This window comes from Nyctereutes procyonoides, unplaced genomic scaffold, assembly GCF_905146905.1.
Source record: "Nyctereutes procyonoides isolate TBG_1078 unplaced genomic scaffold, NYPRO_anot_genome, whole genome shotgun sequence".
Taxonomy (NCBI): Eukaryota; Metazoa; Chordata; class Mammalia; order Carnivora; family Canidae; genus Nyctereutes; species Nyctereutes procyonoides.
This window is the reverse complement of record NW_026575046.1, coordinates 46,604,426-46,619,891: the sequence shown is the minus strand read 5'-3', so window position 1 is coordinate 46,619,891 and position 15,466 is coordinate 46,604,426. Positions and strand designations below refer to the sequence as shown.

The following is a 15,466-nucleotide window of genomic DNA, read 5'->3' as shown; positions in this document are numbered from 1 at the left end:
AAGAGGTGGAATCTGGCTGGACTGGGACCTCAGGCAGTTTATTTAATGTCCTCCAGTCTCCCCTTCCTCAATTGGAAAACAAACCTAACACCGTTCGTTTTATAGATTGCTTGTGACAAACTCATAAAAGATGCTCCACGAATGTTCACTCTCTCTTTGCGCAAACATGTCTCTTTCCTCTGATAAAGATTCTTCTCTTTTTGAACCCAGAGAGCTTCCTACTGCTCTCCTTTCCTTACTACTAACTTCTCACTTTCTGTTCTCATGAGTGGAGCTGGGGACCACCTTGCCTCTCTGTCCCTCTCCGTCCCTTTCTAGCTGTATTCCATCTTAAAATTTTTGTCCACAAACACACTGCCTTCCTCTGCATTGAACTTTCTTTAATCTACTCACATAAACTTAGTTCCCATGGAAAAGCAGTGCCTGCACACAAGGGCTACATCCCCACCCTGCTGAACCATCCAAGGGCCAATGAACCAGTGACCATGAAAGTCTACTTCTTGGGAGAACCATCAACACTGACAACAACAGATCTGCCTGGAATAATCTTCCAATTGTGAGCCAGGCAGATACCTTGGCCCAGAAATCAGGCTTAATTGGAAATTAAATTGCATTTCCATGCCAACTGCAGGACGCCTATATCCACAGCTAAATTATCAAGGTGATGCCTCATCTCCAGGAAGCCCATGGGAATAGACTGGCTGCATCAGCAAAATGACAAGCTTGTATCTGATGAAGAGAACTTTCTTTAACGTGCAACCTGAGCCCTTCAAGTTTCTTATTTGGGGTTCTGTGCACTTACTGGCTGCCTCCTTTGTGTCAGATGCTGTGGCAAGATTTGGAGGAATGGATGCCAGTGGGAACCGTACTGTGTTTTGGCTGCTCCTGGCCAGAGGCAGGAAGAGAATCACATAAGCAAAAGATTTCTGAGCCACAACACTTCCCTTAGTTACCCAAGGGTTGAGTTGCTTTGGGAGGTAGAAGGCATCATGGATAACTTCACCATTCAGTTTCTATATTTAACATTGGTACTAATAGTTCACAATGCTCAAGGGTCTGCCGGACTCTTCACTAAGCCCTTTGAACACATTTATCCCATCCTCCAGGCATCTGTAGGATAGAAATATACTATGATTTTCATTATCCTCATTTCACCTACAAAGAAACTGAGACCTAGAAAGCAAGTAACTTGTTTTAGGTCACTGCTGCCCTATCAGTAGAACTGGGATTTAAACTCAGCTTATTTCATAGCACAGCCTATATCTTTAAGCATGACATTATACTGCTCCTTTATTTCTTATTTATTTATTTATTTATTTATTTATTTATTTATTTATTTATTATCTATTTTTAAAGATTTTATTTATTCATTTGAGAGAGAGAGAGAGAGAGAGAGAGAGAACAACTGAGGGGAGGGCCAGAGGGATAGGGAGAAGCAGGATTCCCACTGAGAAGGGAGCCTGATGTGGGGCTCCATCTCAGAACCCTGGGATCATGACCTGAGCCAATGGCAGATGTTTAATGGACTCAGCCACCCAGGTGCCCTTCACCAGTTTTAATTTAAAAAATTTCCAACTATATAAAGCATTACAAAATGAGTACTAGGAGATGTACTTTGTTCACAAACTGTTGTCAATATTTTGCCATATTTGCATTCCTCCTCTTTGTTTCTTTGTACGTGTGTGTGTGTGTGTGTGTGTGTGTATTTCTTTTTCTGAATCATTGGAGAGTTACATTCAGGGACATAAAACACAAGTCTGGTTTGGAAACCACGTGGGGACCAGTCTGGCTGAGGGAGAACGCAGATGGAGGCAGGGAGCCACGAGCAGCATGTGGGCTGAGGCCATGAGCTGTGGGACCCAGGCTGGTAGGTTCAGGGCATGCTCTAGCATGTGGGAGGCTGTGGTATCATGATAAGGAAAGCATGGCTGTCACTGAAGTTCTTGAGAAGAAGTAAAAACCTGCAAATATATTTCAGCAAATGATTTCTTTATGGACTGATTAAATATACATGCTTGTTGAAGGCAGTGTAGTGTAGATGATACAGATAAGTGTCAAGAACTTTAAAAAATCACCCTTAAGTCCAACTGAAACCCATGCTACTACTTTAGTTTATTTATTTTCTATTTCACTTTTCTGTACACATTTTTTATAAAGATTGTATTTATTTATTCATGAGACAGAGAGAGAGAGAGAGAGAGAGAGAGAGAGAGAGGCAGAGATACAGGCAGAGGGAGAAGCAGGCTCCTTGTGGGGAGTCTAATGCAAGACTCCATCCTGGGATCCCAGGATCACGCCCTGAGCCAAAGACAGACGCTCAACCACTGAGCCACCCAGGCGTCCCTCTGTACACATATCTTTTCACAGAGTGGAACTTCATTGTACATACAGTTTTGTATCTTGATTTCTTTTTTTTTTTACCTAATATTACGTTAAAAGCATTTCTGCTTGTTTTTAAGTGGTCCTCAAAATCATTTTTCAGAGATGTAACATTATTCCAGCAGATAGCTGAGCCTAAGTGATTTTAACCCACTCTTTTTTGACTAAAGCTTTGCTTGTCCCTGACTGTTCACTGCTATGGTGTGATACCATGATGAACACCCCTGGGTCACAGTCTCTGTGCACATCTCTGGTCACCTTTTAGAACAGATTCTAGAAGTGGGATCCTGGGTCGAAGGACTGGATGGATTTCTCTTTGCCTGGCCCGTGGTGTGGAGGGAATGGGAGAGGGAGATATGGGAGGAAGTGCAGGCTGCAGGCTGCTGCAGCAAAGCCACCGAGACATGGTGAGGGTGTGGACTTCAGGAACAGCTCTGAGAATGGAGAGACAGTGATAGGAGAAGCACTGGCAAGAAATGATCAGTAGGACTTAGTGAGGAAGATAACTGCAGGGTGAAAGACTGGGGACATAGAGAAACAGAGGAGTTGAGAGAGAGGGAGCTGCTTTGCTTTTATAAGGGTCGAGTAGGGGCACAGGAAGACATTCATAAAGAAGGGTTTAAGATCTGTCCTCCCTCCCTCCCTTCCTCCTTTCCTTCCTTTTTTAACTCATCTGTCTGTTGGACTCCTACTCCATACCAGGCCTTGTGCTGCCTATCAGGCATCTTATACAACTAAGATATGGCTCCTGTCCTCCATGAGCTCACAGTTCAGCCAGGGCATCTCCTGCAGGCCTGGAACTTAAGAGACAAGCCGGGGCAAGGGAGAGAGACACAGGAGGCCCTACTGGAGAAGAAGACACAAGGTCAAGGCTGCAGGGTCACGGCTGAAGAGACAAGGAGTCTTGCAGTCATTGATGTGTGGCCTGGAAGAGCCAACTGTTGGGTGGCCACACCTCTGTAGGGAGCTGGGTCTCTCTTCATCCTGGTGCTCCTGGATGCCAGCCCCCAGACTCTGCCTCAAGATACCTACTTCAAGGGTGTTCCTTGTTTTAGCCTCAGTTTCTCCATCTGTACACCGAAGGGGTTGGGGTTGGAGTGTTAGGAGGAGTCTCACACTGGTCACTTGCCTGGGTGGCCTTGACTTCCTTTCAACTGCTTGCTTGCCATCAGGCTCTTGGCAGATTGTTTGGGAGGACTTCAAAGTCCAAGGTATGATGCAGAGGCACTGGTTTGTGCTGGGGAGCCCCATGCTAGCTTTCCTTCTACACTACAGAGTCCAGCGAGAAGGCCAGCAGGCGGGGGCAGGTGCTCATCACTTTCTGGCCTTTAGCTCACCAGATGTTGTTAAATGTCCTGCCAGAGCCCACCTGCCCTGGGGTTTTGAAACTGGGGGTCTAGCTTAGGGGTAGAGGTGTCCTTAGGGGAGTCTGACCCAGGGTAGAGGTGTCCTTAGGGGAGTCTGACCCAGGCCACAAGAGATGTTTTAACACTCAGGTTTTAGGTTTATAAAGCTAAGGTCTCATTGCTGTACTTACTATTTTGTTCCCAATTCCCAGCAGAAAGCAAGACTCAAAGAAGCGATGGACCTTCTGAAGGTCAAATAGCATCCAGAGACTAATGGTTGGCTTTGGAGACTAATGACCTCCAAAAATCATGTTCCCAGAAGGTCCTGGATTCCCAAGGGCTGGAGCACAGGTAGGGAAGCCAGCTGTGTCTGCAGCCTCCAGAAGCCTTTGCCGGTGACTGGTCACTTCACACAGTAACAGAGGATACTCCCAGCTGAATGGTGCAGAGCCAAATGGAAAATAATACTGGTCCTTCCCTTGTGGCAACACTGCCCTCTTTCCATGGGAAGAATAGATCAAAGATTAACTAAATGGCCTGTAGCTACAGTGACAGGAAGGGACAGTTCTCAAGATGAGGGGCTCAGGAGCCAGACAAAAGGCTCAAACCCTCATGTCTGATTGCAGGATCACTGGTGGCTTTGCTAAGGGATGGGTGTGGATGGACAGATAGACTCGGGAAGGTGGGTTACAGAACCAGGGCCTTTAAGAGAACCAGACGCCCAGATTCAAAGCCAGTTTTGCTGCCTGCTTGCTGAGTGGTCTTCCCTGGACCTCGGGCTTCTCACCTGCCTTGTTGACCCTTCAGCCTCCACTGAGTCCTACTATGTGCTGGGCCCTGTACCGAGTACTCGGGAAACAGTGATAACCAGAACAGTCCCTGCCTTCACTAAGTGAAGCAGAACTCTTAGGGGGCAAGCCAGACCAGAAACAGGGGAATCAATGTGTAATGTCATTGCATAAGCAATGAATGCTATGTGGAAAAACAAGGCAACCTTAGTGGACAGAAAGTGACTGATGTGCGTGTGTGTGTGGGGGGGGTGGTGGGGGATGAGGAGGTGGGGATTACACAGGAGGGGATGTGCCAGACAGATGAGAGCTGACAGTGCCCGGTGCAGGTAACAGTAACTGGGAGCATCCAGAGCTGGTGCTGGTGTGCCAGGAGGAGCATCTGGGCCTGGTGGCTCGGGTACACCCCAGGGAGACCAGAAGTGGAGGATGTAAATGCAGAGGGCACATCAAGCAAAGCCCGTAGGTCCCGGAGGAAAGTCTGCATTTGACCCCAGATGTATCAAGAAACTGCTGGAGGCAGAGTGGTGAATAAGGGGTGAATGGGATCTATTTTGTATTTTAAATATATGGGAATGGATGAATAGCAGGAGAGGAATGGGTAAAATAAATGATGGTCCATCCATACACGGACTATTATTCAGCCTTGAAAAGGAAGGACATTCTGATACAAATGTGGATGAACCTTGAAAACATTGCCAAGGGAATATTTTCTAAGCCAGACACCAAAGGACAGCTACTGTATGATCCCATTACATGCAGCACCTAGAACAGATAGATTTGTACAGATAGAAAGGAGCCCTGGTGGTTGCCAGGGCTAGGGAGAGGAAGATGGAGAGTTAGTGTTTACTGAGGATACAGTTTCAGTTTGGGATGCTGGAAAGTTCTGGAGCTGGACGGCGGCGATGGTTGCACAAGAGCGCGAATGTGCTTAATGACACTGAATTGTACACCTAAACGTGGTAAAAATGTCAAATATCATGTTATATATATTTACTACAATAAAAAAATATGGGAAAGGATGCTATGCAGAGAATTGTCTCTGAGGTTATGTCACTTTTTGAGGGCTGCCATAACACGATACCACAGACTGGGTAACTTGACGGAAATTTATTTTCGTGGTTCTGGAGGCTGCAGGTCCAAGATCACAGTGCTGGCAAGGTTGGGACCTCTCTGGTGAGATCTCTCTCCTCTGCTTGCAGATGACCCTTGTCACCTCCTGTGGCACCCTCTCTGTGTGTGCCTTTCTTCTTACAAGGACGCCATGAGGCCCCACCCTTGTGACCTCATTTAACCTTAATTAACTCTTTCAAGGCACTGTCTCCAAATACAGTCACCTTGGGGGTTAGGGCTCCAATAAATGAATTGGGGAGATGGCACAGTTCAGTCTATACTTGACAGTAAAAGTGCTGAGAGATTTGACCGAAAGAGCCTTCCTTGAGGGACTGCGTGGAATCTTCAGTCGCACTTTGGCTCTGTGACCTCGGAAAGTTATTCAACCTCTCCCATCCTCGGGTGAGAGTAGGTAACTTCAGGGCTGAGGCTGGACTGAATGTAGGGATCCTCAGAAAGCCCCAGCAAATAGATAACACTCCAGGGACCATGGCGATTATTATTCTTTGCACGGTGCCTCTTGAGTTTGGAATGACAGGCTGCTGTTTCTGGGCTTGTGAGGCACGGGCAGGGTTAACCAGCCCAAGGATGGCCGTGCCCTCTGCAGGCAGTGTGCCTCCTGTAGTCCCAGGCTCTGAATGACAGCCAGTTCCAAGCTGATGCTTGCAGATAGTGAGCAGCAAGCCTGGGCTTGGCTCTGCCTGCCAAGCGTAGATGGTTTGAAAAATGCCACCCAAACTGGTCCAGGGTTAATCAGAAGATTACAGAAAGAAAATTAGGGCAGGCTAACCCCGGCCTCCCAGACACAAGCATCAAAATCACATCTCCCTCCCTGATTCCTGCCCAGTTCTCTGCCTCTGCTTCCAACCACCTCCTTCCAGCAAGAAGTGGAAACTGGCCAGACTGGCAATTACAGGGAGAAGGCTTGCAGAGTGGCATTTCCTTTCTTTCCTGTCCTTGCAGGCTGGGCTGTCCAGCCAGTTCTCTCGTAGTTTCTGCTGTTTAGCTGGAAAAGATGGCCAGCGGTGGTGGTTTGCGGGGGACTTGGGTCTCAGGGAAATTCTCTGGGATTGTGCTGCTTCAGTCAGAACAGAGGTCTTGAGGCCTTGATTTCTGAAAGAGCACTACACATCGCCTCTTGGCCAAACTGGGAAGGCACGAGCTTTGTGTTCATTGCTTTCCCACCCTGGATCTGAGTTTTAGAGACGGAGGGCGAGAAATGAGGGGTGCAAAGCCAGAATGTGGAAACAGACAACCTGACTCAGAGCCTGGTCCTTCCCTTCCTGACGCTCCGGTTTTCTCACTGTAAATGGGGCCGATGAGAGCACCCCACCTTCTTGTGCTTTTGGGCATGCACTGTGCTTGGAGCAGTGTCCGGCCCAGAGCAGGTGCAGCAAGGAGGATGGCAAATACTGGTATTGAATCTTAAAGCTCTAAAGCTGGACGAGACCTTCCAAATCAACAATTCCCCCATTTTAGAGATGAAGAAACTGAGGCCCAGAGAAGGAAGCCACCTGCTCAGTGAGCAAACATGATGATTTGGATTTGAACTCAGGTTTGGCTCCGAGGCTGTTATTTGATGGAGGTCTAAGAACACGGGCTGGGCGTGTAGTGGCTTCAGCCAGAGGGAACCAGGGTTGACTTGGTGTTTGTGGCCTCCCTGCCCTCACCCCATCAGGAGTAAGGCTTTCTAATGCCTCCAGACAGAGGATCTGTGAGGCATGCAGGGAGGGTGGTCGCTGGTGATGGTAAACGCCTTCCATTCACGTCTTTTCCTGGGGTCCTGGCCTCCTTTCCTCCCTGCTGGCCCCGGCGAGGCTATCTCATCTCCTGCTTCCTCTCTCTCTCTCCAGCCCTCTGCCTTTCTGTGGGGTCCTCAGAGCCTCGGCCCTCCCTCCTGGCCTCCTGGTTGGGGCGCAGATGGACACCGAGGGCCGCTGGCCAGCCGCGGTGGACAGGCGATGCGGGCCTGCCGTCGAGGGGCCGATCTCGCAGAGCACAGGAAAACTGGAGTGGAAGTGGGACCAAGCCTGGGTGTGGACTGGGCTGACCCATCATGTCATCACAGTGGTTCCGGCTGGTCACCTCTGTCACACTCCTGCACAGAATCCAGCACGACATGATGGAGAGTGAGAGAGGGCCTCAGCAAGGGACTCCAGTCACTGATGGTGCTGGCCGGGGACACTTTCAGTCATCGTGCATTCAACCCACTGGGTACTCAAGGAGCCAAGCACAAGCCCCACACGTGAGCTTCATGTCCTCACGCGGACTGGGTAGGTAAACACATAAACCACTAAATCAAAAGGATAATTTCAGCTGTTGACAAGTTATCAATTATAGAAGTTGTCATTAAGAGTGATAGGATGGGGGAATATCTGGGTGGCTCAGCGGTTGAGCCTCTGCCTTTGGCCCAGGGCATAATCCTGGAGTTCTAGGATCAAGTCCCACATCGGGCTCCCTGCGTGGAGCCTGATTCTCCCTCTGCCTGTGTCTCTGCCTCTCTCTCTCTCTCTCTCTCTCTCTCTGTTTCCCATGAATAAATAAATAAAAGTCTTAAAAAAAAGTGATAGGGTGACGGGACATGACCTAAGTAGCAGCACATCTGGAGAAGAACTAGGAGACTTGACACCCAGCCCACCTCATTCAGCAATGTCTCCTTTCTCCTGCCAACCAGTCCAAGGGCTCATCACTTGAGAAGAAGAGAAGGACAGAACTTGGCCTCTACCAGGCAGTTGCTAAGTGCTAGGTACCACACATGTCATAGGCACCATCCGATTCAGTCTCCTGGTCACCCTGTACAGTGGGAGCTACTGGTTCCACTTTCCAGGAGGAGGACGTAGACTCAAAATGGAAAATAGCTTGCCCAAGGCTATCATGCCAGGAAGTGGCAGGATTTGAACTCTGGCCCTAGAGTCTTTCTCTGGCTTTCCCTGAATCATGCTGCCTTCCTCCGTGGCTGCCTCAGGTGACCGTGTCCACACTTGGGAATCAACAGCTCTCAGGGACCTGGGGCCTGGGGTCTGGTGAGAGAGGTGATCCAAGGAAGATTCTGTGCCCTGAAGATTCCGTAACCCTGCAAGGACTGGGGGAGGTGAGGGTCATACTGACATGATAAGGGACCTCCAGTTCCCTTAGGACCTGACTTGATCCACTCCACCCTTGTCTTGGTATCATAACCCATAATGCCCCTCCTGCCAGAGAGGCCATTTCCAGCTACTTTTAATTTGGACCAAACCAGCCACTCCCCCGTGGTCCTGAAGTTAATAGGATGTCTGCGCCAGGATAAGCAGGCCTGAACAAATTATTCCTAGCTAGTATCAGGTTATCTGGAAGACAGGCCAGTGGCCCCAAAGAAGGACAGCCTTGGCACGTGGCAGGAAGCTGCTATGGGACTAGGGGGACCCTAGAGAGCACCGGGCCGGTGAGATGGATGAGGGAGTGATGTGTGTGTATAGAGGGCAAGGATGAGAGACAGGTAGGCTGGGATGAGGGCTAGTGGGCAATGGGAGAGCCCAGACGAGCTAGTTTCCCACGCTTGTCGGTTCTGGCTGTGACTAAAGAGGTGGGAGTGGACCAGAAGCCCCAGTGACTGAACTTTCTGCATATGGCAAGGCACAAGCACTCAGAGAGTAGTACCATGATGCAGGGCTGGTCTGTCCTGCCAGGATAGTGAGCTAGTTGGGACCCAGGGCGGTGGGGAAGTGCACGCAAGCTGAGCTGTTCATGGAACTGGTGGCATTCTCCTTTTGGCAAAGGGCTCTGTGACATCTCATAGGTCCTAGGGTTCCCAGGGTCTTTCCCAGAAAATTCTAGTAACTAGTCAGTCTCTCAATTCCAGAGTACCTGGTGCCTAAAACCTTGTGTATTACCCCACTGACATGACCACTCCCCACTCTTGCCCTATGTGAAGGGAGAGTGGTGTGGAGTGTCCCTCATGGGCTTGGAGCCCATTCAACAACCAGCAGGTGCCTGGCCCCAGTGTCCCTATCTGAGAGGTGATGGTGCTGCTGGAAGAGCATGTATGAGGCTGTCTTGCTGACCTTGGCCTGTAGAGTGTTCTATTCCCCATAAAGCTTATTTCTTAACCCAGGTCATGCCACATTAAGGAATTTGTCACAAACCTTTGGAAGACGGATGGCTTCCCTGAAGTGCTCCAGCTGGTACAACAGTTCTTTACAAACCCACCTACAAAATTAGTGGGAAGATGGGGGCACTCTTTGCCAGTGACAGGTGGGGAGAAATCCCCTCAGGGGTGTCTTCAGCCCATGGAGTGGAAAGGCAAGCACCTGGTCCTGGCCCCAGTAGGACCTGGGTTCCAATCCCAGCTCTGCCACTTACTGCCAGCTGGGCCACCTGGTAAGTTTCCTTATCTGGTAAAATGGTGATTGCAACCCCTACTCCCAGGGTCAGGACTGGGACAAGACAGGAGAGGTCCCCAGGGCACGATGTAAGGAGGAACTCACCGTCAGCTGCCCGCAGCCTGCCACTTGTGTCATCCTCACAGACTTACAAAACAACCTTTGCACTTGGTGGTGGTGTTACCTCCAATTACAAGGGATGAGCCTTGACTTAGGGAGGTACCTGACCTGAGCTCACACAGCTGCTAGATGACAGGGCTGGGACTCAAGCTGGGCCTGCCTGAAGGTTCAAGGTCAGTTCCTTGAGAGGCAGCAAGAGGAACAGTGTGTCTGTGATGGGTCTGAAGCACAGAGAGAAACCACCCGCCAGAGTGGGAGAGTGGAGTCGGGGTTCTAGGGCATTGTCCTTGAGATAAATCTCACAAGGTCAGCCCTTCCACCTCCTCCCCACCCTGCAGCCATGTGGGTGGCCTGGACAACGAGAAGCTCTCCTGGATTGGATTCTTCCCTCCTGCTGGCTTTGGCTTCGCCATCTGTGCCAGGGGTGACAGATGGGTTCCCAAAGTGCAGAAGGAGAAGGGCTTGAACCTCCCCAAACAGAGTGAAGCCTGCACGACTTAGGTTCCCACCCATGGCCCCAGAGTCTCTGAAGTGGCGAGGGAGTTGGCTGTGTAGGAAGAGAACCAGGCAGGTGCCCAGACCCTGGGGTGAACCAGGCATCTAAGCCAGGAGCTGAGCTTCCATTCAGTTAAAGAGCCAGGGAGGGCCTGGCCCTGGGAGTCATGCTATTAAACTCCTAATTAGGGAATCAGGTATGGGAAATGGCTTAAAGTCAGTCTTACTACTAGGTGGGACCTTAAGAAAGCAAGTTCTGGAGAGGGGAATAGAATATTCTAGAGAGGCCACTCTCAGAGTCTGTGCCAGCTACGAAGAAAGCACCAGTTAGTGAGATGGAGTCCCTGCCCTGAGGCACTCACAGGCCTGGGGGCAGCTAATAACTGCAGGCACATCAACAAACATTTCCCAGGACTTAATATGCAGGGAGCTTTATAGACCCACTCTTGTTTAATCCTTGAAGGAGGGCATTATGATTCCATTTTATAGATTAGGTAACTGAGGCCAGACAGGTGAGGGACCCTGCAGGAGACTTCTTGGCCAGCAGTGGACCCAAGGATGTCCCAGTGGACCCAAGGATGTCCCAGTCTGGCAACCTACTGTCCTTTGCACTGCATAAGTGGTTTACAAACTTTTTTTTTTTTTTAAAGTAAGAGAAACCTGTTCTTTAAATTTCAGGGAAATTCAGTACATAAAACAAATCAAAGTAGAGCTGAAGGGGCAGGGATGGATGTGCCAGCTCTTTCCCAGTGCAGCCTCCCTCTTGCGGGACAATTAAATGCCGCTCCCGAGACACGGAGAAAGCTCAGGGACGGTTCTGAATGATTTGCCTGGCTGGAGGCTCATCCTCTGGCCCCAGACTCAGGTCTTGCAGCCGGACAGAGTTTACAGAGGGTTTACTGGGCACCTCTTGGATGGGGGCTCACACAGTGTGTCCTAGAAAGCTCCCACTCGAAACATCCTCCCTGGCTGACGTCTGTGCCCCGAAGTGCTGCTTCATTCATGTCCTGCTGTCGGCAAAGCAGCCACTGCCGGCCTGGCACCGGACGAGTGGCTCTGGCTGTGGTGGTGACGAAAGACGCCTATGACCCCGGCCGTCCCAGAGCGGAAGTCCAGTGGGGAAGACAGCCTTCAGCAAACATGTTCTTAAAAGGAATGTGGACCACAGATTGTGATCAGAGCTATGAAGGGAAAGCTCAAGGTCAAGGAGATGTGTGAGCAGGAGGACCTCATCAGTTCAGCTCTGAAAAGGGCATCGGTGAGAAAAGTCTGGGCCACCCGCAGCTGAGACCAGTGGGCAACAGGATTGCTAAAACTGGGAGGAGGTGGCTGTGGTCCAGGAAGGGAAGGACAGGGAGGGGTGGTCTTGGGCTCTCTCCGTTCTCCAGGAATTCCCAAGGCAGGTAAGACATAATGAGTTGAACCCACAACCAGCAGGAGATGCCTGGTCCTGTAGCATCTTTACCTTCTTCAATTCTGAAAGGGACAGGGAAAAGTCCTTCTAAGGGTTCAATTTTTGCAACTTGAGGACCCATTGCAATGAGAAATGAGTAAGTGAAATTGCAATTAAACCCAGCAATCATTAAACTACCATAATGTGTCCATGTAGGATCTGACCTAGAGTCACCGAGGGCGGCCTATGCATTAGAAAGACCTTCTTTGCTCCCGTGCTCCAGTCCTGGCCCTGCTCCCATGGTCATTTATTTAACAAATATTTAGCAAACACCTGGCTTGGGCAGAACACCAGTTTCCCAGTGCGTGCCCGGCACAGAGCCAGTGCTATGTAAACATGTGGTGCTCTCTGCAGAGTGGGGAGACACCATCCTGCCCTGGTGCCCACTATGTGCTGCCTCCGTGAGCCCTGGCTCTAGGGAACGCTGTAAGGATGCAGGTCGTAGAAGGGCCAGGGGCCACTGGGTCCTCAGTGCTGGTCCCTGGGGAGCCCTTTCTGTGTTCCATGGATCTTAGTCCCCTTGATTCTGAGCGAAGAGAGGGGCCCAACCTGACCTGTGCTGTCTGGTGTCTCTGCAGAGGCTGACACCCCAGTGCTGCTTCCTCTGCTGGTGCCAGCCTGCTTCCATTGCCCACTCCTGCCCTGCTTCTCATCTCTGCTGATGCCATGTTTGGAGGAGCCTCTGAATCTGCCCCAGGCTTCTCTTCTGGGTGCCCTTCGGTCCCCTTGCCTCCTCCATCTCCGCACTCAGCATGGCATCTGGGTGATGTCTGTGTATTTATCCTATGCCCCACCAGAGTGCACATGTCTTGATGGAGGTCTTGTGTCATATTGTCCATGTGTCCAGTGTCCAGCAGTTAGCATAGCACAGGGTAGGAGCTTAGTAAATAAACCTTAAGCAAATGATTGGAGGCAAATACAAAGACAATATCTTCCTGTTCATTTATTCAAATAGCCATCTCTCAATGCTGGGAGATAAACAGGATGCAGGGAACAGATTCATTTTACAGATGAAGAAACTGAGGCTCAGAGAGGCTGAGGCCTGCACAGGGAGCAAAGCCAGAGTTGAGACCTGGGTCAGACCTGAGTCTGGGCCAAAGCTCTTTCTGCTAAACCTCTGGGAAGCAAAGGCTGAGATGGGAAGCTACCCCTCACCCCTCATTCCCTAAGATCCTGGAATCCGTGATGTGGGAAGAAAATCCTGTTCGGAAGGATCGAAATCCGGGGAGATCACTGCTGTATCCTCTAATCCTGGCTCCCTGCTCCTCACCCCTGTCCATCCCACATGGGCCCCAGTACATCTGCACATGGCCTGATGCTCAGCATTAGACTATTGGTCACCCTGGGCGTCCTGGAGGCGCAGTGCCCTATTTGAGAACTGTGGTGGAGGCAGAACAGGGGTGATGATGGGGCTGAGAAAGGATGTAGGCAGACCTCACCATCCCCCCACCAACACACCTGCCTTTCAGTTTGTACCAAGCCCGACCTGCTGGGCCTGGAGCTCCTGCACCGCATCGTCACAGCTGGCCACACGCAGCTTTTATCTTCTCTCCTTGTCATTTAAAAAAATCCTGGTCAAGGTTTTGTGGCCCTCCTTCCCTGGATACCCAGCCTGCTGCTTCCAATGCATCTCCCCTAAAGACTCTTTCCTCCTGAAAGAGGGTATGAATATTTAAAGACTTTTTTTCAGCCAGTGAAACCACATAATGCTGCTCTTTCTCCGAATTTTATCTCCAAAAAGTTTGCCAGAGTCTCTCCGAGTGCCTCACCCTCTGTGACATAGTGTTTATAGGGGGCTCCAGGGACAAGGATGGCCCTGAGAAGTCAGCCTCCCCTCTGCATCCTGGGGCTGACTGGTGCATACACGGTCCTAGGTCTGGTTCACAACCACCCTTTCTGCTGCCTGGGGAGTTGAACCTACCACCCCCCTGCTGCCCCAGTTCTTGGAGAAGTAGAGAAGACAGACCTTGACACAGGCAAGATCCGCAGAGGAACAGGGGTCTGAGAAAGCAGAATGATGAACAAAGCTCCAGAAATGCAGGACCCTGGAACCCAGTGGGAGAAAGTCCTTGGCACATGAGACCCAGAGCGGATCCGAATCCCGTGTTCACCAGCGCGTGGTGGATTCCTGCCCTGCTGGCCTCCCCAAGTGGCTCTGGTCTGCACCATTACTCGCAGCCCACCGCATCAAATCTCCCTTTTATCAACAAGACACAACACTCCCTGGATAACTTCTTGAAACTCTAGTCATGCTAAGCAGCTTCCAGTGCTCTGGGAAGGGCTCTGTCTTTCTGCCCGCCTGTAACCAATCAGCCACACACCACCAAATCCATTTCCAAAGTTCCAGGCAATTATGGCCGGCTGAGCTCCCTGGCGTGGTGCGCCGGCTCAGAGGCTCGGAGCCGGACCCAGGTTGTCAGCAGCCCCGAATCCCAGCCACCCCTTTCCCCCCACCCTCCTCGGAGACCCTGGCACACAAGAACAGCCACAGACGCAGCACCAAGACACTTGCCACTTTGGCCAGCCAGACCACATGAGGACGACAGAAAATGAGGGTCAAGGCCAGGCTCCTACCTTTGCTGAGGGTTCCGGTGATGAGCTTAAAGATGGTCTGGGCAAATTTCACGAACCCAAGCTTGCATCTTTTGGAGCAGCCGCTCATGGTGGCAGAGGGAAGGTGGGCTCTGCGGTCAGCGCCCAGAAGGGAGAGCACCCACCTTGCGTGGCCCTGGAACTTGGAGCCCGCCTAGGCAAGCCCTGCGAGCGGATGTACCCCACAAGCTCCGGGAACAGCACAGCTGCCTCTGCAGTGAGCCCCGCTTCTGCATCCAGAAAGCCTGCGGGGCACGATGTCTGCTCCCTTCCTCCTTGCCTGCCTCCTCCGCCCCCTCCTGCTATCCACTCAAGTCCTCACCGTGGGAGGACCTCGGCACGCCGGGCTGGGACGGGGACGCAGTGCCAGGGCGCAGGGCGCTCCGAGGGAGCCAAGGGGGAGCGGGGCTGAGCGAGCGGGAGGAGGAGCCGGCGCTCTCGCAGGCTTGGCCGATGTCTTTCGTACTTGGCAGTGGTAATGTCGCGATTAATACTCGAGTCAGAAGGGAGGGACGGCTCCGCGCAGCCCTGCGCTCCGCAGCCCCCTGCTCGCCCGCCCGCCCGCTCTGTCCTGCTGCTTAGTCTAGCGGAGCGGGTCTCCCGGCCCGACCCGGCTGCGGGACAGCGCCCCAGGCGCCGAGGCCCGCCCGCCGCCGCCGCCCGAGCTCGGGGAAAGTTCGCAGGCAGCGGCGCGGGCGGCCGGGTTGGCCTCGCGGAGCGGCGCTGAGCGGGAGCCCCGGGAGCCGGCCCCTGCAGCTGCCCCGGCCCCGGCTGCAGCAGAGGGGCTGCCCGCCTCCGCCACCGGGAAGGCCAACGCCCCCG

General features: G+C 51.7%; 1 protein-coding gene across 1 annotated transcript in view; it reads right to left on the bottom strand.

Annotated features, from left to right (window-relative positions):
• The window catches only part of KCNIP1 (potassium voltage-gated channel interacting protein 1), a 341,025-nt gene extending 326,311 nt beyond the window's left edge, over positions 1–14,714 (bottom strand). Inside the window, exon 1 of the mRNA XM_055325909.1 lies at positions 14,627–14,714. Coding sequence (XP_055181884.1) covers positions 14,627–14,714 — 88 coding nt within the window. The remainder of the gene's footprint in view (positions 1–14,626) is intronic.
• Between the last annotated feature and the right edge of the window lie 752 nt (positions 14,715–15,466).